Raw genomic sequence first — 22,718 nt, 5'->3', positions numbered from 1 at the left:
TACCAATGACTAGTAGTGCATGAGATAAAAAGAGCCTCGGCTGGAGCCATTGTACACTCACAGAATCTTCTCCTGGTGCTCCAAAATGTGTGAGCAGATTTGCTTAGTGAACATTTTGCTTCAGTCTCTGGCCTTTGTGTTTTATATTATATTAGTTCAAAGGGTGTGCAGTCTAAGTGCATAACACTCATCTGCTATAGACAAAAAGGTGCAAGTGATAGTTCCGTCAACACTTACCCGATGAGAGAGGATATCCTGTAGGCGTTGGAAGAGTTTCTAATTGAAAAAAGTCAGAACAAATAAATTTTAATTTGGTTTTTACTTTACGGACAGAATAACTCTTACATTTAAGACTGCAGGTCTAACTATAATCCAAGTTGGTATAATCTGAAAATAATCTAAAGTACCGGAGCAGATAACACCGGCATCCTCCTTGTGTCGGCAATCATGGACTCCCCATCCACTGTGGGCACACTCTTCAAGAGATGATTCATTGCCTCTGCAATGTACTTCATTCAGATGGATGTCACCAGAGCCTTGACCAAATTGGGCACGTATTGGAGCTTCAATGACTTCTCCGCAGGCAAGTTGCCTGCACACAACCTGAGCATCATCTTTGTCCCAACCATCATCACACACTGTCCCCCATTTCCCATTGTAATAGACTTCAACTCGCCCCTGGCATCTGTTCTCCCCATTCACCACTCTTAAGGGCAAAGAACTTGCTGATGTTTCTGTTGGTGAATGCTCTGCAAAAGGAGATGAAGAACGTAACCAGCATATTTCACACTTGATCATATATAATTGAAATCCTTGTAAAAATATTGTAAAAAAAGAAAAGGACAAAAGACAAAGCTTAGTCTGTACTTACTAGTTGTAAAAGTCCCCTCTGTAGTAGCTGGAGGAGTCCCCTTCCCTCCTTCAGCCTCCTGGACTCCCATGTCAATCCACCACTACTTAATAGACCCATTTGCTAAGTGCCATGCAGTCTGTAATTGCCCAAGCTACCGCCCATTTTTTTTAGCAAGCCACCATTTTACAAGTGTGGTTTCCTGGAAATGTAATATTACATAGATAGCAGCTGTAAATGGGCCCATTTATGCAACATTACAGGTGTAAAGGGTCCATTTACACCTGCAAGGTTGCGTAAATGTTCACTTTATGGTCACCAGTTACACAACATAACATTTCCAGAAAACTCCTGAGCCACATTTGTACATAAAATGGCAGCTCAAGAAGGGGGACAGGTGGACCCACGATGCTCCAGTGTCTTGTGTAGCAAGTTGGGGCAGGCGTTGGTTCAGCAAACACCCAGAGAGCAGATGGATGTAAGTCCGTCAATCTATAGTTTCATCTGAACTCACAAGCCAAAATTTGTTCCTGGGCTGAGGACAAACGATGTCAGAAGAACTGATCATTTGCTTGGTTAATATGTAATAGCCAACTATGGTTTGTTGTAATCCAAGACTACAAGTGTTATTCATGGTGGCTGAAGGGAGGAGGAAACAGACAAATCCAAGGCTCGTTGCCAGCTCTTCAGAGTCTGTAGGCCTTTGGATGCCAATGACTACTAGTAGTGTATGGGATCCAAAGAGACAGCTGGAGCCATTGCCCAATCACAGAATCTTCTCCTGGTGCTCCAAAATGTGTGAGCAGATGTGCTTAGTAAATATGTTGCTTCAGGCTTTGTATTTAATATTATATTACTTCAAAGGGTCTGCTGTCTAAGTGCATAACGCTCATCTTCAGTAGAAAAAAAAGGTGCAAATGATAGTTCCATCAACACTTACCTGATGAAAGAGGATTCCCTGTAGGTGTTGGAAGAGTTTCTAATTGAAAAAGTCAGAATATATATGATTTGAGTCAGTGTTTATGTATGGACAGAATAACTCTGTGAACCGCCCAGAGAGCTTCGGCTATTGGGCGGTATAAAAATGTAATAAATAAATAAATAAATAAATAAATAAATAAATAAATAATAAACTCCTACATTTAAGCATGCAAGTCTAATTATTATCCAAATTGGTACATTCTGAAAATAATTGAAAGTACCGGAGCAGATAACACTGGCATCCTCCTTGTGTCGGCAATCATGGACTCCCCATCCGTTATGGGCACACTCTTCAAGAGATGATTCATTCCCTCTGCAATGCACTTCATTCAGATGGATGTCACCAGGGCCTTGACCAAATTGGGCATTCATTGGAGCTTCAATGACTTCTCCGCAGGCAAGTTGCCTGCATACAACCTCAGCATCATCTTTGTCCCAACCGTCATGACAGACTGTCCCCCACTTCCCATTGTAATGGACTTCAACTCGACCCTGGCATCTGTTCTCCCCATTTACCAGCCTTAAGGACACAGAACTTGCTGATGTTTCTGTTGGTGAGTACTCTGCAAAAGGAGATGAAGGATGTAACCAGCATATTTCATGCTTGATCATATATAATTGAAATCCTTGTAAAAAATATTGTTAAAAAAAAGGACAAAGCTGCATCTGTACTTACTAGTTGTAACACTCCCCTCTGTAGTAGCTGGAGGAGTTCCTAATTTCAAGAGATATGAGATACAATAATAAATATTTTAAATCTTGTCTTCATAGACTCATTGTGCTTGTACATACAATAAAGGCTTAACTAAGTAGTGTTGCATGGTTGTTTACTGCATTGCTGTTCAATGTAAAATGCCTATGTTCAGGCCTGGTCTAACATATATTGCTGCCTCCTCAGTTTTCCTGCACACAAGTTGTCTGCACGTAACCCTCACATCATCTTTGTACCAACCATTATCACTGACAGTTCTTTAATTCCTATTGTATTGGACTTCAAGTCGACCCTGATATCTGTTTTCCCCATTCACCAAGCTTAAGGACACAGAACTTATTGATGTTTCTGTTGGTGAATACACTGCAAAAGTTGAAGTTGATGGAGAATGTAACCAGTGTATTGTGTGTGGGTCAGTGTGTGTGTGTGTGTGTGTGTGTGTAATATACAATAGCCTTTTTGGAGGGAGAGAAACTGTGTTATTATGCTGTGTGAACTAGACCATTTCCTACTCTGACTAGCAGGGGTTCCTCTGGGTCTAAAGTGTAAGTTTTTCTTGGAACTTCTAAAAATTTGAAATGCAGGGGACTGAATGTGGGACTTTCTCTACAGAATGCATGTAATCTATCATGGAACCATGCCCCTATACCCTATACTGTTTCTAAGAATCTGGGCACTTGCAAATATATATATTTTTAAATAAACTTTTTATTGTTCTACATTGCTTTGAATATTTTGGTAGAAAACAGACTTATGAAGTGACATGATTATAACAACTCTTGAAGTTGCAGTATAAACACTTGTCATTTTTGGTACATGCCACAGGGAAGCAAAGATGACTGTGGTTTCTTAAATCATCTTCATGAAGTAACCATAATGGGGTAGATCCAGACTAAGTTCGTTGATCTCAATTTTCATTAACTTTAATAGGAATTAACTTTAGTTATGACTTAGTTATCTATTTGATTTCAATGGAACCTAATTTCAACTTTGTCTGGCTCCAGCACATAGACTGGGTTTGCACAACACTCAAGCCAAAGATTTGTTTTCTATAGTTGATTAGTATGTTGATTGAACCTAGACCAATCTTATCAGGTTGGGTTGTTTTTCCCAAACAACCCACCCTGAGAACCATGGATGAGTTCACACAACGCTCTAACTTATGCTCAGTGGTTGAATCATGGGTTGTTGAACCATGGGTTAACGTGTTGTCTGAACATAGCACATTTTCTGCAGGGTGGCTTAATTATGCAGTGCAGCTTGTTAACCATCCTGAACAACCCAACAAGTTCTCAAGTTCGCTTGCTGGAGAGAAATAAGCTTCACTGTGTATAAAAAGACAAAAACATGCTTCATGTATTACACCATGTTTGCATTAAGCCTACAATATTTTCTATTCCATACCTCCCCTTTCCAAACCATACCTCCCTTTTCCCAAGGTAATCTGACTTGGCTGCCCCAAAGTCTTTCCCCCAAAGTCAGCTATCCCATGACTATACCAATCCTGGAGCATGAGTGGAAAAGCTGGGAGGGGGCATTCACAGGGCCCCAAAAGCAGCATGGTATCTCCAATGAAACATCATTCTAGCTCCTCGATTCTCATTAAAGGGAGCTGCTTCCCCCTCTCCCATCCCACCCTCTAAACTCATGTATTACATACAACTGAGAGATCAGTCATAGCTTTCACTTACTCACATAGTCATTTACTCTCATTTCCCACAGAAATTCCATACCCAGACTAGAAATGAATCAATCTGTCCATTTCAATTTCTCTCAGTTTCAGGTTTTTCAAATCTTAGGTTAATTTCATCTCAAATTTTGAGAATTTCTCCAGTCTTAAATTTGATTCATTCCGACTTTGAGATTTTCTTAAAATTGCGACATCAACATTCATTAGCGTTTTTGTATTTATACACATTTATTTGGAGCCAATTTCCCCTGATATAATGCATTTTAATGTCATTTACCCTAATATACATAATTCTGTATGCATTTTTTGATTGGAGAACTCCATCAAAGTATCCAGAGAAGTGCAAATTTTGAAGAACAACTGAGTTTCAGTTTGTGTAGTGCTTCAAACATGTGCAATTAGGTACAGTTGAATTTCTCCCCCAGCCTTAATCCAAGGGCATGGCTAGACAGGGCAATATCCCTGGGATCATCCCTGTGCATGACGCACGGGGGATCCCAGGGGCAGGGAGGGATGATCCCTCCCATGCCCCAGGATATGGCCCTACAGTTTAATTCTGGTTTTCCCCACATTCCGGGCGTCACTGTTTGTCTCAGCTCCTCACGAGTAACCGTGAGGAGCCAGGACTGGGGCACAGGGCACGGAGCTCCTCAGGAGCTCTGTGCCCATTGGGGGTGAGGTGGGGGGAGCAGGAGTGTTGTTGTTTTTTTTAAAAACACCCTAACATTTTCATTCGAGCACTCCTGTGCTTTCTCGATTAAAAAACAACAACAAAATGGCAGGCACGACATCCTCTTCCTTCCTGGACGTCGCACACACATGTATACGTAGGGTGGGTGGGGAAAGTCATGATCATCTTATTGAAAGATCTTCCCCCTCCACCCCTCTCATCTAGACATGCCCCAAAGCTAACCATATATATTACATTTGATTTTTATCCGTTCTTGCTCATCTGCTGAAATAAAATAATCGAGTTAAGTTACAGTACCTTGCGTAGAGGCAGGACTAGCTGTCCCTGAGTCTTCTGCAACTCCGTGAGATGTGGGTGACAGTCTGGGAGTTACAGTTTCGTCATTCTTGCTTACTGCATGAGTTACTTTGGATCCTTCTGAAACTCCATAAGGTGTTTTCGGAACTTCAGTTGTAGATATTGTTTTACTCTCATTTGCTGTATGGGTCGTTCCAAAGACATCTTTGGCTTCTGGTGTTGTATACATGGTAGCTGTCAAGAAACAGGAGTTGAAAGTCAAGTTGTGTTTCATAAAGATAAACTTCAGAAGTGTTAACTCTTGGACTTGTTTGTACATAAACATAGCATTTTGGTCTTGTTCCAGTTCATCCATATTGGCAATGAGCTTCAGGACACAATTCAGAGGGAAAAGAAGCAGCAGCCAAGCACCTCTCCATCGTGCCTGGCTCTAGCTCCAGCTGAGAGCCTCCTCCCTCCTGCTACCAGCTGTCACAGGTCATCAGAGGGAAAGGAAGCAGCAGCCAGAAATCCCTCCATCGTGTCTTGATCTGTATGAGGCTATTAGAGGGAGAGGGAGAAGCAGCAGCTGCTGAACTTAGCAATTAAGAATCTAGTGCCTGAATTTGCTTCCCCCCACACACACACAATCCCCTTTCCTTTTGTGTCATGTTGTTTAGACTGTAAGCCTGTAGGCAGGGACTGTTTTAAGAAATATTTTTGTAAGCTGCCTTGAGAGCCTTTTTGGCTATAGGGCGGGATAAAAGTGCTAAAATAATTAAATAAATCAGTTGCATACCTCCAAGTTGGAAGCCCCCTAACTTGGAGGTAACCAATGCAGGGTGGGAGGAGCGATAAAGACGATCTTTGCTTCCCTGTCCTCCTCCCACCCTGCAGATTTTACTAGACGTATTTTTCAGCCTGCCTGGCGAGGTGCTCCAGAGAGGGAAGGAAAGAGGGTGGAGGAGTCTTAGGGTAACACATATCCTGCCATCTCTGGCCTCCTCCCCTCCCTGCCCACTGCAACGTCCCCTTTCCCCCACCTTCAAGGTCACTTACCTGACTTTGGAGGCTAGACAGCATGGTTTTTTTCCGCACCAGCTGTGAGGGGGTGAGGCAGGTCTGTGTATGTGTCAAATGTAGGACAGAGCAAGAGGCAGGTGAGAAAGCAAATTGCAAAGGTGAAGCGAAGGAGCAAGTCCAGTGGGCTCTTGTCAGTGGACCCTGCTGGGGTGTGGGCCCTTGACAAAGGCCCAAGCATGCCTATTATTGTCATCAGCCCGGATTGGTGGCATAATGCCTATGTTCATATCTCTCACTGCTTGTGAATGTGGTTTTTTATGGAGTTTGATGGAAAACAATGTTTCTCTCCAGTGTGGGACAATGACTATATATTTTTCAATGTGTGTGTGTGTGTGTTTGTGCATGCTTTTTAAAAAATCTTTACATTGGGTTGGATCCAAAGAAGTATAAGCAAAAGGGAAGCAGCCACGAGTGCTGTTCAGCAACTACTTGCACAAACACAAAACTTTGCGCAGTGCTTTAATCGGTAGATTCTATTAGGGTAATATACATATAACAACAAGAAGAAACAAAGCAGATGGGTAGCACCACTGAACATTCATTGATGCCAAGCACAATAGTCTTGCTCCTACAGCCGTATTCTGACAGCTACTGTGAAATACTCCTCACAAGCAAGGTGTGACCAAGAGATGTGGGGTGGAAAGCTTTCCATGGGAAAATTTCCAGGCATTAATTTTCCTACGGAAATTTTCCCATTTCACAAGTTTATTTATAACCATGCATAAATGCCAGTTGCAAATACAAAATAAGGCAAGCTTGGCGTTTCAAAGTTGTAATAGCTGTATTTTTCTTAAGATTATTATATCTAGAAAATATGTGAGAGAATACATATATTGTTGAAAGTGTGGGTACAACTCAGCTAGCTTCAAAAGGAAAATAAAAAAAAGGATAGATAGAGGACCTCCAAGCTTCCTAGACTGTCTTCTGACCTGTGCTGACCTTCCTTCTATTGCTGGACTGGTACTCTTAGGGTTGCTGACCTCACTTCCTACATTTCATGCTCTTGTCTCTCAGAAAGGAGATATCTTTTGGGGTCTCCCCCATCCCGGGTTGGGGAACCCTCTTAACCAACACGTATTTCCTGCAATAAATGAAAGCTTTCATATTCCCTTGACTCAGGCCATAGCTAGATGGGGCGATATCCCGGGGCGATCCCCAGGATCGTCCCTGTGCATCCACATGACGCACAGGGGATCCCGGGAACAGGGAGGGATGATCCCTCCTTTGCCCCAGAATCTCACCCTGCCCTTTCAGCCTGCTTCTTCTGTGGTCTCGGGATGATCCTGAGACCGCAGAACATGTGGGCGGGCATTGCGGTTTGTCCCAGCTCCTCATGGTTACTTGTGAGGAGCTGGGAACCATGCATCGGGGGTGGGTGAGAGGAGTGGGGTTGTTTTTTTAAAACAACAACAACAACAACAACTACCCTTTTGTGTCTTTTAAAAATATGGTGGGAGCGACGTCCTCTCCCTCCAAGGTCATTGGGCACCACATGTAAACAGAGGGGGAGATCTCGTGATAACAATATCGCGAGATCCTCACCCCTCCATCATGCTAGCCCCATAGGTCTAGCTGAGGCCTCAGAGTCTCCAGTGTGGTTTATCCAGAGTAAAGCATGCTCCTTCAACCAGGATTTCACACAGCTCAGCCTCATCAGGTTCTGTTCTGCTAACATATGCCATTGATTCACAGGGGTATAAAAATGTCAGTAGGGTGGGAATATAACAATGGCAAAATCTTAAATTTCAACAATGTAAGGGAAGTACGTGCTAATGGCTTAAAAAAATTACATGTATTTCAATACAATTTTACAAAATATAACATTTAAACCACATTGTGTGATTTAATATTTCAGGTCAAATACCTATGGTGCATTGGGGCAAAAAAGTAACATGGGGGACTTTTAGCTGTTTTTTTTTTTAAACTAAACACAAGTTAAATAAACAGACTTGCCTGTTGGTGGAAATCCAGCATCTGTTAATACAGAAACAGAAATTATTATTATTTTAATTGTCCTTGAATTGTATCTCTGAATAAATTACAATGTTATCTGATGTTATTTTTTATGCAAATCCTTCCAATAAGACTAAGCAAACAGCTCTGAGATCATTTGTACTCTCATCTCTCACTGATGGACATGATCCAATGACATTCAGTTTGCTTTTTGAGTAGTTTCAAAGCTTATCTTTGGTTTAACAGAATCATAGAATACATACACACAGGAAAAAACCCATTGTATTAATTCCTGCTTTCACTTGCTTACACTGCCATGCCCCCTCTTGATGCATAGTTAATATGTTGTCAGTGACTAGACACTAATATTAAATTAGCCACTTTGCAATAGCCCAGCTTCAGATGTAATAAGACTCCCATACACAATTCCATCACTCTAATGGTGTGTGTGTGTGTGTATATCACAGTTTCTTCCTTGTGATATCTAAGTTTCCATGATGAGAAAGAATGAAATCTATTGTATTGAACATGCTTGACCTGGCTGTACATTAGAAACCATACTCTCTGATCCTTCAAAATTCTAAGTGGGGGGCATAGCTCAGTGTGTCAGAGCACATGCTTTGCATGCTGAAGGTCTTAGATTCGATCCCCGGCTTCTCCTTGTAGGGCAAGGAAAGAATCCTGCCTGAAACTCCGGAGAGTTGCTGCCAGTCAGTGTTGACAATACTGGGCTAGATGGACCAATGGTCTGACTCAGTAAAAGCCAGTTTCCTATGTTTCTAAATATTCTCATTATCTAAATTTCTATAATATGCAAGCCAGCATAATCCGATATAAATTGCATTCCTGGGGTAGGGTTCAGCATTAATCACATTTAAAGTAGACTCATTGAAATCAATATGACTGAGGTCTCCTTGATTTTAACAGGTTTACTGACTTTTAAGTATGACTAAATTTAGATCCAACTCCTGTCTATTCAATTTTCTGGTTGTTCAAATATTTTGAATATTTGAACAACCAGATAATCTCCCAGATGGCTTTTATTGTGCATTCAGTAGTTGTATTCCTTGAAGTTTGTTTGCAGTTCAAAAGCTCTACAACAATTGGAAGTGTACAGAGAGATGTTACCTGAACAGATGACACTGACATCTTCATTGTGTTCACAGTCATTTATGAACCACTCAGCATGACTACAGTTCCAGAGGTAGAGTTCACTTCCTGTGCAGTTCACATCGTCCAGGATGATGTCTCCAGACCCTGGGCCAAAATAAGACCATCCCAGCACAGTTGTTGCCTCGCCACAGTGAAGTTGTCTGCACACTACATGTGCATTCTTCATGCCAAAGTCATCATCACAAACAGTCCCCCAACTTCCTTGATAATGAACCTCTACTCTCCCGGCACATCTGTTCCATGCGTTTACTAAACGCAGCTGCTGGGCACCTTTCCAAAACACAAACAAAATGATTGTAAGTCATATAGAAGTACACCAGATTATCAAGTATTTAGGAGCAGTTTGAGAGGAAAACAGTTTTAACCACAGAAATTCCGAACAGAAGCAATTCTGCAATCTCCACTAACTCATGCAATTTTTAAGAGCAAAGAAAAGGTCCAAAGGTAACCCCCTCCCTCAAATCCTTCCATGTTCAGCCTGGTCATCAACTACTTCTTTACGCATGTTCGCATGACCTGAATCCATTCCTCTCCTCACAGCTGTAGCATTTCAAGGTAGTTTTTAATTAAACTAGAACAGCCTGTTGGGGCTTTTACAAATGTACATATAATGTATAATGTGTAGTTTGCCCCTGTGAATCACCAGTCAAAGAGAGAAGAAGAAACATACACCTACTAACAGTCAAGACATTTCCCAGAATAAAAACATACAAGCTCAAAATGTGTATAATAACTATAATAGTTATTATTCTATAATAACTATTCTTGCACTTTTTGCATCCTTGGACTGCTATAATTTTGTTCCTACTCATCCCAAGCATGGAACCAAAAGATAAAACTGAACTGTAATTTTATCAGGTTTAATTGCTGAATGTTTCCCCCCCCCCCATATTTACTTTGATTCGGTTCAGCTGCTTACTAGTTCTAGGCAATCCCATTTTTACAGGGATGTAACAAAGAAACATCTCATCCCCCAAGCTATGCCAATACCTGCACAGTACCTGATTCATGTAGGACAGCAAAATATATTAACAGCATCCAAAAGAAAAGTATCTGGGCACCCATTTTTCATGCAGATTTCAGCTAGCCTACAGAAGTAGGATGTTTCAGAATTTATAAGAATTCTAATCTGAAACGGAACACACGTGCTATGCAATTTGATCTTATTTTGATCTCCCAAATCTATGCCAAGGAAGTCCAGCGTATTTTCATTTCACAACCCATATCCATAGAAATAGACAGTTACTGATGATTATTGCTCTGGAGTAACAAGTGGGAGGGCTGGTTTCCAAGATGCAAGAAATACCTTCCTAAATCACACATAATGCCATCTGATGCAATTGCTCCAGGAAACGTTAATTTTGCAAAGGTAATGGTATCATCTAATCCATCTTCCAAATGCCACAGTATTATGGTAGAACTAAAAGCAGAGGCTATGCTCTTACACTTATAGAGATACTGTGGTTAAAGATTATAGTAAGATCTATATAAATGTCCAGCTAACACTGTAAAATATTACTACACATGGAAGACTACCACACCAGAGTCTAACTAAAATAACACTGATCCCTGACATATAATTCTCTGTGTGCTGAAATTCCCTCCACTCCACCCCCACACAGTATAAATCCCCCTTCAGTCTGAAATAGCACAGTCCATAAGCACTTGAATTGGAACAATCCCAAAAACAGGTGTACACCTCACTTGCTGTATGTGAGAACTAGGCATTAGTTTCTGTCTGACCAAGAAAAAAAGTGAGTTCATTGGAATATTCCCCAGAGAAAAAGAACAAAAAACGTTAGCACAACAGATTTAATACAAACAAAATTGTTTATAGGTTGTTGGCTCTAAGGGACAAACTAGAGTTGATGTGTAGGAACTTACCCCACCCAAATAGCCCATGTGGGGAGGGGGAGAGAGATCGGGACAATGTTGTGGGAAGAAGAGGAGTGTTTGCAATCAGCTGTAGCTGATATTTGCTGGAGGGAGAGAAGCTCTAGCTATGCTGAGGCAAAGTACCCACAAACAACTTGACCAGTTTGGCCCAAACCCAACTAAAGTTTAGCTACCCACCACCAACCTGCACACAAACACTTCGTGCTGCAAATGGAAAGAACAATAAATAGCGGTCATTTAGGAATCTTGCACAGATGTTAAATTCCATGTTAGAAACAAAGGTGCTTAGTCATTAATCCACCTATAACAGACAGATTAATTACATAAGCAAAAGTGGAGAGGGGCGGAGGTGACATCAAGGCTGATCTTTGTGGACTTGGCATGGCTGTTAAAGTGTTTCTTGTAATAACATATTCTTTCAAAACTTCCATCTAACCTTTCTATGTTGGCTTTAGTTGATTGGCAGGAATCAGCTCTGCATGTGTTGCTCTGTGTAGGAAATCCTGGGAACTACCTGTCCTTTCTTTTCTTTGAACACTTCATTTCAACACTTCAAGTTATTAAACACATATTCCATAAACAAAACACACACACTCACAAAACAAAAAACTCTTTCAGATTAACATGCTGTGTTGAGGGCTGTCCATGTTTTCCCAAGCTCCAAAATGCTGGGAAATTACTGCGGTTAATTACTACAACTGGCAACCAATAGAGTAGGAAGGGAGGATTATTTTATATTTATTTACTACATGTATATCCCACCTTTGTTCTTCTAAGGAATTCAAGGCAGCATACATAATTCTCTGCCTCTCCATTTTATCCTCACAACAACTCTGTGAGGTAGGTTAGAACAAGAGTCTGTGATTGGCCCAAGTTACAGATCTACACTACTGCTTTAAAGCGCTTTATAACCATTTTTACAATTGTATATGGAGTGTGTCCTGGGCCTCAACAGTTGTCAAAACTGTTATAAAGCACTTTAAAGCAGTAGTGTAGATCCTGCCCCAGGGAGCTTCCATGGCTGAGTGGGGACTAGACCAACTGAGACAAATCCTAAACATCACACAACTGCACAAAGTCTAAATAACAATCAAGTCACTGGGGTAAACAGACTAATATAATATGTTAGCACGAAAGAAATTGCAACAAGATTGGGACATGTAACATCAATTACTTATGTCCGTAACAGAGTGAAAACATTCAAAAACAGTTACATGTATTTAGTAATGAAATGCTGAAATGGAAAGGAACCAGCACAACAGTGAGATATGGCTTTACAGGACTCCAGATTTTGTACCTGTTTCACTGCAGCTTCTTCAGAAACTTGCTATAGTTACTGGAAAACATAATATAATGCAAATGAAAATGAAAATGAATCCCAGATCTCCTGACTCCCAGTCCAACACTCTAACCACTACACCACACTGGCTCTCACCTTCCACCTCTCAGCCAAACCTACAGCCAAAAACCAGGGTGGGGGTGGGGGTTTAGTCTTGGTATTCTAATTCCCTTAGCAATCACCTTGGCCTCTATAGGAAGGCTCCACTCCACAGATGAAGAACTCTGGTTCCAGAGTTAGACGCCAATTTAAAGTACTGTCTGTTTCCCCCACAAGTGATGTGTAGGCACTGTTGTTCCTGTACCTGGGAAAAATACATTTTTGATGGTGGGTTCACTTCAGGAACATGGTATATTATTCTTGGCGGTCAAAATAATTCAAGGGATGTAAAACACTCAGGAGCCAAGAGCCTTAGAAGAAATCTAAGTTTACATAGGTTTTTCTGGCAGAATGACTTTCCAAGGTGAAAGGGTGAGCTCATGAGCAAATAAACTGCTCAAGGATAAATAAAGCTGTCTGATATTGTAAGATAAAAGCAAACTTTCAAGTTACAAGAGCCTGAATGGTGAGATGCAATACTCACAATGACATTAGGAACAGAGCAATTGGAGCTATGAATCAATATTAGAGCAGATTCAGTGTTGTGTTCAGGACAGTCTCCATGCATTGGCAAGTTTGGGCATTGGCCTGTGCCTCAAAAACAGCAAAAGGCCCAGTGTGCCTGAACCATTCAAGAAAGTAGGGTGCAGGGGAAAAGTTCTTTCAGGTTAAAAGGACCCATATTGGTGCCTAACTGAAGGCCCACCCCAAATAATCCTGTAGTATCAGTTGTAATGGAAGCAGGAACACCTGGTGGATGTAGGAGAAGTCTATGAAAAACATATCCTCCCCTACCTGGATCGCCATTTGCCTCCACCACCAGCAGCAAAAGAGCCTGGGAGCAGACTTTATACATCACTGTGTCTCCACTGCTTCCAACAACTACTGCCCCTGAAAATTCTAAGCCCTGGGAGCCATTGATAACATTTGCCCAAGTGACCTATGGCAGTAGTAGTAGCAACAAGAACAACTATTGGACTTGGAAGGGACTCTAAAGTACATCTGCCCCATCCCCACGGATTCCCTTGTTGCTTCCAAACAACAAACAAGCAGAACAAGGAGTCAAACCATGCCGTCAATAACACCCTGGGGGCTGTCTTCACAGCACGGTGTTGGTGCTGCTCCACCACCAAACCGTGCGCTATCCCTGGTGTGTGGTCGCAGCAAGTTGTTCTAATGAGGGGAGGCTTTTGGCAGCCATCAGGCCTGCCCATCCCACCCCCTCCCCCTCTGCCAGCTTCCAGTGACCAATAGGAGGACACTTTCTGCCCAGGAACACCCCCGGAGTGGTTCCAAGTGAGGTCAGACTGGTGAAAGAGCCAGGCTGACCTTGCTCTGGCTGGAAAAGTCAGGGTAAATTCCTGAATTTTAAGCCGTACACCTTCAGCTCTTTGCCCCAGGGTGGCTTCGAATCTGCATCTGCATCATCTAATGGACACAGCGTGAATTTGGAGCCACCCCAGGGCAAAGACGACGTCAAGATAGCCACCTGGTATTCCATTTGCTGTTGGAAGGTTTATGTGATTTGATCCGTACAGTATATATAAAGGAAAGCACTGTCATAGCTTATTGTTTGCTGCTAAACACTCTTGCATAGAAACCATCCCTCTTATAATCTAGGTAATTAATTCCAGATTCCCAAGGTTGGGGAGCGGGCACGTTATCACCTGAGAACCAGTCTTAAAACAATGGTGGTATTACATATTTTTGTGAGATAAAATAGTTGTCAGAAATTATTATTGTGGCAATATAGTGCAAGTGTGTACTGTCATATGAGTGTTGTAGCCCTTTGTGGTTGTAGCTGTACTATGATAGGATGTTTAGACATCATATTTTTAGTAAAAAGTATCAGCACCTCAACCTAGATGCTCATAGAATCATAGAGTAGTAGAGTTGGAAGGGGCCTTTAAGGACATCGAATTCAACCCCCTGCTCAATGCAGGAATCCACCTTAAAGCATACCTGGCAGATGGTTGTCCAGCTGCCTCTTGTCCAACGGACAAGATATCTGACTTGAGATGAGGTTAAAGCTTTATCATGTGACATCCAGGTTTCCCTGGCTATAGCAATACCCAGAAGTCCTCAACTTTTCCTGAGCTTCAGGCAATATGCCATTCTTTTTAATGGATATGTGTCAATGGCAGTGTAACAATCAGCATTCTTTCCCCTGAAATCTTTCCTCTTATAAACTGATACATTAGACAGTTCTGTGATTGTTCTAGTGAAAATACTATAGCCGCAGACACTGTAATTGCTGTCAGGGAGCTCAAGGTTGCTGCCAGTCTTAAAGAAGATTACATGAAACTCTAGAAATCTAGGGCTAAAAAGAAGGAAATGTCCCTAGACTGGGCCTCCCCTTAACAATTTACAATTGAAGGAGGCATATCAATCTCTCATGCCTCACAGAAGGAGTATGCCTGGAGTAACTCAAGAGAAAGCATGTACTGGCCTGTCATGAATGCCCAGTTGAAAACATACATGAAAGAACAATGTGAGATCTGTAATCCATATGGAGAAAGACAACACAAGGAGATTTTACATCCACATGAGATACTGAGCTGACAGCAAGAGAAATACTATCTTATAATGTTAGATGAGTACTCCAACATTTAGGAGATAGATCCACTTACAGATCCCAAATAGTCATAAGGAAGCATTATTCAGAGCTTTCCAGAGACAGTGGGAATTTGGCCATCAGACATCCTGACTTGCCTATCCTCAGAGCAATAGGAAAGCTGTATCAGCCATTAAAATGGGAGTCCAGAGCAGGTGGTGATGGCTCGAAAGACAAAGACTGTGGGGCAACTTACTTCAGCCAGACAGGGCCCCAACAGACAAACTAAACTAATAGCAGAACAGAAATTAAGACAGTCTCTGTACACCAACAAGTCGCGAAAGGATCTATCTATGCAGGTGAACAAGTTTGGATACAGCCAACAGTGAGACAAAATAAGGAGTGGAAGAGAACAGAGCTCCAGGGTCAAGTGAACACATACCCATTCAAAACAGACAGGAAGGATAACTCAGTGACACAGATAGAAGTCTTCAGAAAATAATTATCAGTATTAACAGTACAGAGATGGAGGAAGGAGGACAGTGAAATCACAGAGAGTGATGAGTTAGAGAAACATGCTTGTTAAATAAGAACTTTATTTCATATAACTCCTGCCTGATCCTCAAGTGGTTGCAAACATCACTTGAAACAGGACAAACAACAGGGCTGCTGATGAAGAACACAGATACAGGCAGGCTTATAAGGGAATTAAAGTTGGTGTTATGAATGTCACCAATACTACTACTACTACTAATAATAATAATAATATAATATTTATTTATTACCCACCTCTCCCTCTGGATCGAGGCAGGGAACATTAAACCCAACAAAACAATATAAATCAAATGCATAAAATTGATTAAAAGAGCATATAAAACCAATACAATATTAAAATAACTATCACAACATCTTAAAATTCTGAGGTTTAAAATTCATCTGGGTAGGCCTGCCAGAAGAGATTAGTCTTTATGGCTGTCTTAAACTCGGAGAGAGTATTAACTTGACCAATTTCTTCCGGCAGGCCATTCCACAATCTGGGGGTGGCAGAAGAAAAGGTCCTCTGGGTAACAGTTGTCAGCCTAGTTTTCGCTGATTGGAGTAAATTCTACCCAGAGGACCTGAGTGTGTGGGGTGGATTGTATGGGGGAAGGCAATCCCATAGGTAACCTGGGCCCAAACCACATAGGGCTTTAAAGATACTAACCAACACTTCGTACTTCACCCAGAAACTAATTGGCAGCCAGTGGAGTGATTTCAATGTTGGTTTAAAATGGTTATTGTAGTGGTGAATTAAAAGAAGTGTACTACAGATCAGTCCAATATCTTGAAAAATCCCCACACCTGGCAGCCCCCTAGAAGACACAGTACTGGCATGGAGACTTCCAGGCCAATATAGGGTGGACACTTACACATCATCAAAAATGGGAAAATGCATAGAGGATAAAAGGGAAGACAGATTTGCATAAAATTTCCATGTCCAATTTATATGTATAGATGCAAATTTAGTAATAATTGCTGTCATTTAAAAAAATTAGAGATACTATTCATCTTACCAGTGAGGAGGACTGTGACCAGGTGAATGATGTACCTGCTCAATTTACTATCCAGGTGCAAACTGTTGGTGAGCAATCAAAAACCCCAATCACCCTTCTAATCATGGTTCTTTATTATTAAGCCAGACTTGGACTGGACAGCCCCTTCAAAGAGAGGGTTCCTTCAAATGGAGGACAGTTCTCTGTGAAGCAGGACAAGCTTGCTAACCTTGTGGGAAGCCATTTTCAATTGTTTATTTATTTATTTATTTTTATTTAACAACACATGATAAATCATATACATACATAACATAACATTCCTCTTATTTCTTAGCTATACATTCTACTTCTTAACTAACTCACATTAATAAATGCTCCCCACCCTCGGGATCTTATTCTAGTTTCCAAAATTGCATTGAATCTTCTGGAGGTGTTCTTCCTCTCCCTTTTAACAATACATGTTCTAGGAACAATTTCCATATCTCTTCAAAATCTTTGTTTTTTGTTATTCCCCTTCTAAATCTAATATTACATGTTAATTTATGAAATATCTCATATTTCTTTATACCAATCTTCTATATCATAATCCCCTTGAACTTTCCAATTTCTGGATATCATTAACCTTGCAGCTGTTAACAAGTTCGTTATTAATTCTATTCTCATTTGATTACATTTGAGATTTCCATACATTGATAATAATGCAACACTTGGTGTTTCTTCTAAATCCATTCCAGTCATTTCATTTATTTCTCTATACATCATTTTCCATAGTTTTTGTACATGTTCACAATTCCACCACATATGTATATACGTTCCTTTCTCATGACATCCTCTCCAACAAAGTATCGAGTTCTCTTTATTTATTAAGTTAAATTTTATTGGAGTTAGATACCACCTCCATATTATTTTATAATAATTTTCTTTTATCCTTACAGACATATTTTTCAACACTCTTTGTTTCCATATCCTCCCCCAGTCCTGTTGCTCTATTTTCTCATTCAAATCTGTTTCCCATACCATCCTAACAGAATCTTCTTGAGCTTCCATTTCCAATAATATCTTATAAATTTCACTCATCAATCCTTTTATCGATTTATTTTCTTCTTTTTCTTTCTCTTTTTGTAAGATCAAATCCTCAAATTTAATATTCTTTCTGCAATCTCTATTATCCTTTAGCCATTTTTGGTCCATTGTTCCATTTGGATACAATTGAACCATGATATATTTTCCCCCTTTTAATTTTTCTTTTATTTCTGCCATTTTCAATTGTTACAGTCATGACATAGAGCAACACCTGTGAGAAAGCAATTTTCAGGAGTAGATCCATCTTCTCCAGGGAGGGTTTCTCGGAGCAGTTCTTAGCACAAGGGACTGGAGAAACAGTATCTGGATCATGCCAATATTTCTTAATGTGAAATAAGATCGTGTGATCTAAGATGTCACCTAGGGCTGAAACATTACAAGTTTTATATTTCTTGCCTTTACCTGTGAACATGTAGAAAAGATAATTCAGGCTCAAATAGATCAAGCATGTGATAACTATGGAGAAGTTTGTTTGCAGTGCTATTACCCAGGGAAGATCATTTCACCTTTATGCTATGATTTGTTAGCTTCCCTCAAGTCTGCTGAATATTTCAGTTTTTTATGTGTGAAACATGTTGCACAACAGATTTCTTTTCCCAAATATATCAAGAACCTGACCTACCCAAGTGGAGATAACTTCTGATTATCTATCTTTCTTAATCAGGTTATATTTGTTTTCTTATTTTACTTAGCTGATGAAAGCAAACACTCCATTCAGAAAGACAAGTGACCAAGTACAATGGGCAGAAAGTTCACCTCTGTTTCACCCTGAAGAGCTTAAGAAATATAATAGGTCTCCTCATTCCCTTGTCCTTCTCAGACATCAGGTTGTTGTATCAAAGCATTGATTAATAGCAGGCTGAAAGAACATCCAAAATCCTAAGGAGTGGTGAAATGTGTATGTTTTATCCACAATACTAGTGGAAAGTGTTTCTAGCTTTCTGTGTGGCTCTGGTTCAAGAAGAACTTGTTCTTCTTCCACCCACCCCTGCTACCAGGGAAAAAGGGCTCAACCCCATTTTCTTCCTTTTTGGCCAGTTGTCACAAAAGCAAGAGAAAATGCCATCCACCCATCACACCCACAGTTTTGGAAGAATTTTGCTTAGCTGTATACTTTAGATGAACCCCATGTTTTTGTCCTGGGCTTCACTCCTGTTTTCACCAGAGGCTATGGGGCTCCATCTTTAACTCCAGCAGAAATGAAACACGTCTTGGTCCCAGACCTAACCCAGATTATTAGACGACTGTGCTCCAGGCCTTTTCAAGGTACCAGATTTTTAAAATTTATTTTGAGAATTAGCAATCCTATTATAGTATCCAGGTTGAGACAGGGGTAGGTGGGACTGGCCTCTGTTTTATGTAGTTTGGTTTATTATTATTTTTAAGCTTTTTCATGGTTTTTTTTAAAAAAGAAAATCGTCAAAGCATAGTGCAAGCATGAGATCTTGTCGTCCAGTTTAGCGGCCTCTTGAGAGCTGATCTGTATGTTAATTTAATTGTTCAATTGTATTGCCGTGAGCTTTTACTTTGCTCCGCTGTGACCATGGTTGTTTGTGCGTGTGTCAGTGCGGTCTTCAGGTTGGAGAAAGCTGGTGTGGCAAATTGAATGTGCATTCTCTTGATGCTACACCACGTTTATTTAGCCATTATTTCTTAGCTTTCTGTACTGCCCAATAGCTGAAGCTCTCTGGGTGGTTCACAGCAATTCAAACCATAAAACACAACATAAAACATAAATACAACAATATAAAGTTCAAAACTACAGAATAAAACAAGAATAAAAACCAAAATAAAACCTAGCAGCAGTGTAAAGTCTTAAATCACAGTAACAGTTTTATAACAACAGAAACTAAAATGCTTGGGAAAATAAGAAGGGACAGGTCTACATCAAGCAGGATATGACACTTTGAAAATGGTATGGAATGTGTCCTGGAGACAATCTACACTTGTCTAGATGAAACGTAACAAGTTGGCAGAGATGACGTCAGCAGTCACGTGATGCTGTTGTTGTTACGTTTCTTCTGACTTTTAAAACCGTTCCACTTTCCATTAAAATAGTTTTTATACTAACAATGTGCCCCAACCTTTCGTTGTTTTCAAAGCCGTGTTTCAAAGCCATGTCTCGTGACCATGGTCTTTGCTTCCTGTGAACAGCAATTTTGGCTGAAGTGGGAGTGTTGTGTGTTGGGGAGGCTTTAATCTTGCTCCCCCAGCGATCCCAAGCAGTCTGGGAACAGTGATTTGGCTGTGTTGAGATCACTGGAGTGGGGAGGTTAAAGCCTCTCCCCAGTGATCCTGTGTGTGTGTGTGTGTGAGAGAGAGAGGGGGGGGATATGTGTGAATGGTTATGCAAACGGCCAAAGGCAGAGGCGCACAAGTGAGGGCTTTGCTAGTTGAGGGGAGGGAGAGCTGGCACAACGCAACGAGGGGGAGGGGGACAGAGGCTTAATTTTTAAAAAAACACTTATCTTTCCGGGCCCACGTGGCCCCTTTAAAACGCTGCAGGGCTTCCCTGCTCCCAAACTTCTCAGGATCGGTTAGATGGCTCTAGTGCGCAGCAAATAGCAGCTAACAACGGGGGTCTGGAAATATTTTTCTTCTGCTGCTGTTCAGTTCCACAGCAGTGGAAGGAAGCCTCTGCAGCATGGAATCAACAGGCAGGCAGGCAGCCGCCCTCTCTCAGCTGTGCACATTCGTAGTTGCAAAGCTCTGAATCCACAGACGCGTAGCCCCGCCTCCCTGCCATCCCGGCAGGTCTAGCAAAGCTCAGAGTTACAGGAAGAAGGAGGTTTACTTCAGAGACGACATAATGAAGAACGTTCTAAAGAAGAGTGTGCCGGGGTAAAACGATAGAAGAAAAGGTATTTCGGTTGACTGGGCTCAAGTTGCATTTCCTAACGTAGCAAGGAAGGACGCAACAATGCACTTAAACAATGGTGTAATGAATAGTGTAGATCCCCTCCTGGGCTCCAACAGTTGTCAAAACCATTACAAACTGTTATAAAGCAGTAGTGTAGATCCTGCCAAGGACTTCACCTGGCACCAAAAAGAGCAAAAGGCAAGCACCAGGTGATCCTCCTTAGGAAGCTCATCCCATTACTAGGACAACACAACAGAAAAGGCCCTCTTCTTAATAGCCGTCCACCTTACTGTCTTTGGAGAGGGCTCCCAGAGAAGGATTGCTGAAGACAATCTTAGGGTACAGGCAGGTTTATATGGGAGGAGACAATCCTTCAGGTAACCTGACCCCAAGCCGTTTAGGTTTTTTTTATTATTATTATTATTTTATTTATTATTACATTTCTATACCGCCCAATAGCTGGAGCTCTAAATGTAGATACCAGCACTTAGAATCAGGCGAAGAAATGGAACGACAGCCAGCGCTGATGGAAAAGTACTGGCAGAATATAATCCCATTGGCCAATCCCCGTTAATAACCACCTGAAGTTTTCAAAGGCAGACCTACATATAAGGCATTGCAGAAATCCAGATGAGATATTACCAGAGTGTGGATAACTGGGGCTAGGCGATCTCTATCCAGATAAGGATGTAGTTGGTTAAATGAGCCCAAGCTGATAAAAGGTGTTCTGAGCCATCAAGTCCACCTGTGCATCCACTGACAATGCTGGATCCAAGAGAACCCCCAAACTACAAACCTGATCCTTTAGGGGAAGTACAACCCTTTCCAGAACAGGTTGAACATCATTTAGTCAGGCAGACCCACTAACAGCACCTTCGTCTTATCTGGATCGAATCTCAATTTATTGGTCCTCAACCAGTATATTACCATGTCGAGGAACTGATTCAGAACAGCCACTGCCTCACCTAGATTTGATTAAAAGGACAGATAGAGTTTGGTGACATCTGCATATTTATGTCACCTCAACCCACACCTCCAGATAACCTCCTCCAGTGATTTCATGTAGATGTTGCACAGTATGGGGGATTGAACTCCATAGCATAGCTGCCAAGGCACAGAGAAATAATCCACCAGGACCACCCTTTGCAATCCACCATCCAAGAAGTGGAACCACTGCAATGCAGTGCCTCCAACTCCTAACCCAGACAACATATCTAGAAGGATACTCTGGTCAATGGTATTGAAAGGCACCAAGAGATCCAAAAGAATCAACACCCCCTGTCCCTTTCTCTGCAAAGGTCATTCCACAGGTGTCCAGGGCAGTTTCCATTCCAAAGCCAGTTCTGAAGTCTGATTGAAAGAGGTCTAGATAATTAGGTCCATTCCAGAGTGCCTGGAGTTGATAAAGCTCAAATACTTTGTCCAGGAAGTGGATGTTGCCTAGTGGTTTATAGTGGTTAACATCATCCGAGTCCAAGTGCTTTTTCAGGAGTGCCTAATTACCACCTCCTTTAAAGAGTCCAGTACCACACCCCCTTTCAAGGAGGAATTTACAGCCTCCTGTACCCAGCTGGATATCCCCTTCCTATTAGATGTAATAAGCCATGAAGAGCAAGGGTTAATTTTTGTGAACCGCCCAAAGAGCTCTGGCTATTGGGCAGTATAGAAACGTAATAAATAAATAAGCAGACAGGTGGTCAGCCGGACTTGGGTAAAACCTTGTTCTCAGTTGTTGCTCTGGGCATCTTTACTAATATTCAATTTGTGACAGATTTGAGCAACTTTATCTTCAAAATGCCACACAAACTTGTCACAGTGTGCTACCAATGGTCCCACCATCTGTCTTCCTAGCCCGGATTGTAGCAGGCCATGAACCATTTAGAAAGCCTCTACTGAATGACACTGAGAAGATTTAATAGTGTTGGAAAAGAATTCCAATTTTGCCA

At 41.3% G+C, this 22,718-nt stretch overlaps 2 protein-coding genes across 2 annotated transcripts in view; both read right to left on the bottom strand.

The window, feature by feature from the left end:
• LOC134403154 (deleted in malignant brain tumors 1 protein-like) overlaps positions 1-5,576 on the bottom strand; it is a 36,045-nt gene extending 30,469 nt beyond the window's left edge. The window contains exons 1-5 of the mRNA XM_063133263.1: positions 5,222-5,576; positions 2,053-2,394; positions 1,791-1,829; positions 408-734; positions 238-276 (exon numbers count right to left, since the gene is read on the bottom strand). Coding sequence (XP_062989333.1) covers positions 238-276; positions 408-734; positions 1,791-1,829; positions 2,053-2,394; positions 5,222-5,576 — 1,102 coding nt within the window. The remainder of the gene's footprint in view (positions 1-237; positions 277-407; positions 735-1,790; positions 1,830-2,052; positions 2,395-5,221) is intronic.
• Positions 5,577-9,287: 3,711 nt separating this feature from the next.
• Positions 9,288-22,718, bottom strand: part of LOC134403153 (deleted in malignant brain tumors 1 protein-like) — a 42,926-nt gene continuing 29,495 nt past the window's right edge. Inside the window, 1 exon segment of the mRNA XM_063133262.1 lies at positions 9,288-9,679. Within this exon segment, the coding sequence (XP_062989332.1) occupies positions 9,288-9,679 (392 nt within the window).

This window comes from Elgaria multicarinata, chromosome 8 (genome assembly GCF_023053635.1).
Source record: "Elgaria multicarinata webbii isolate HBS135686 ecotype San Diego chromosome 8, rElgMul1.1.pri, whole genome shotgun sequence".
Lineage (NCBI taxonomy): Eukaryota > Metazoa > Chordata > Lepidosauria > Squamata > Anguidae > Elgaria > Elgaria multicarinata.
This window is presented reverse-complemented; position numbering and strand designations above follow the sequence as displayed.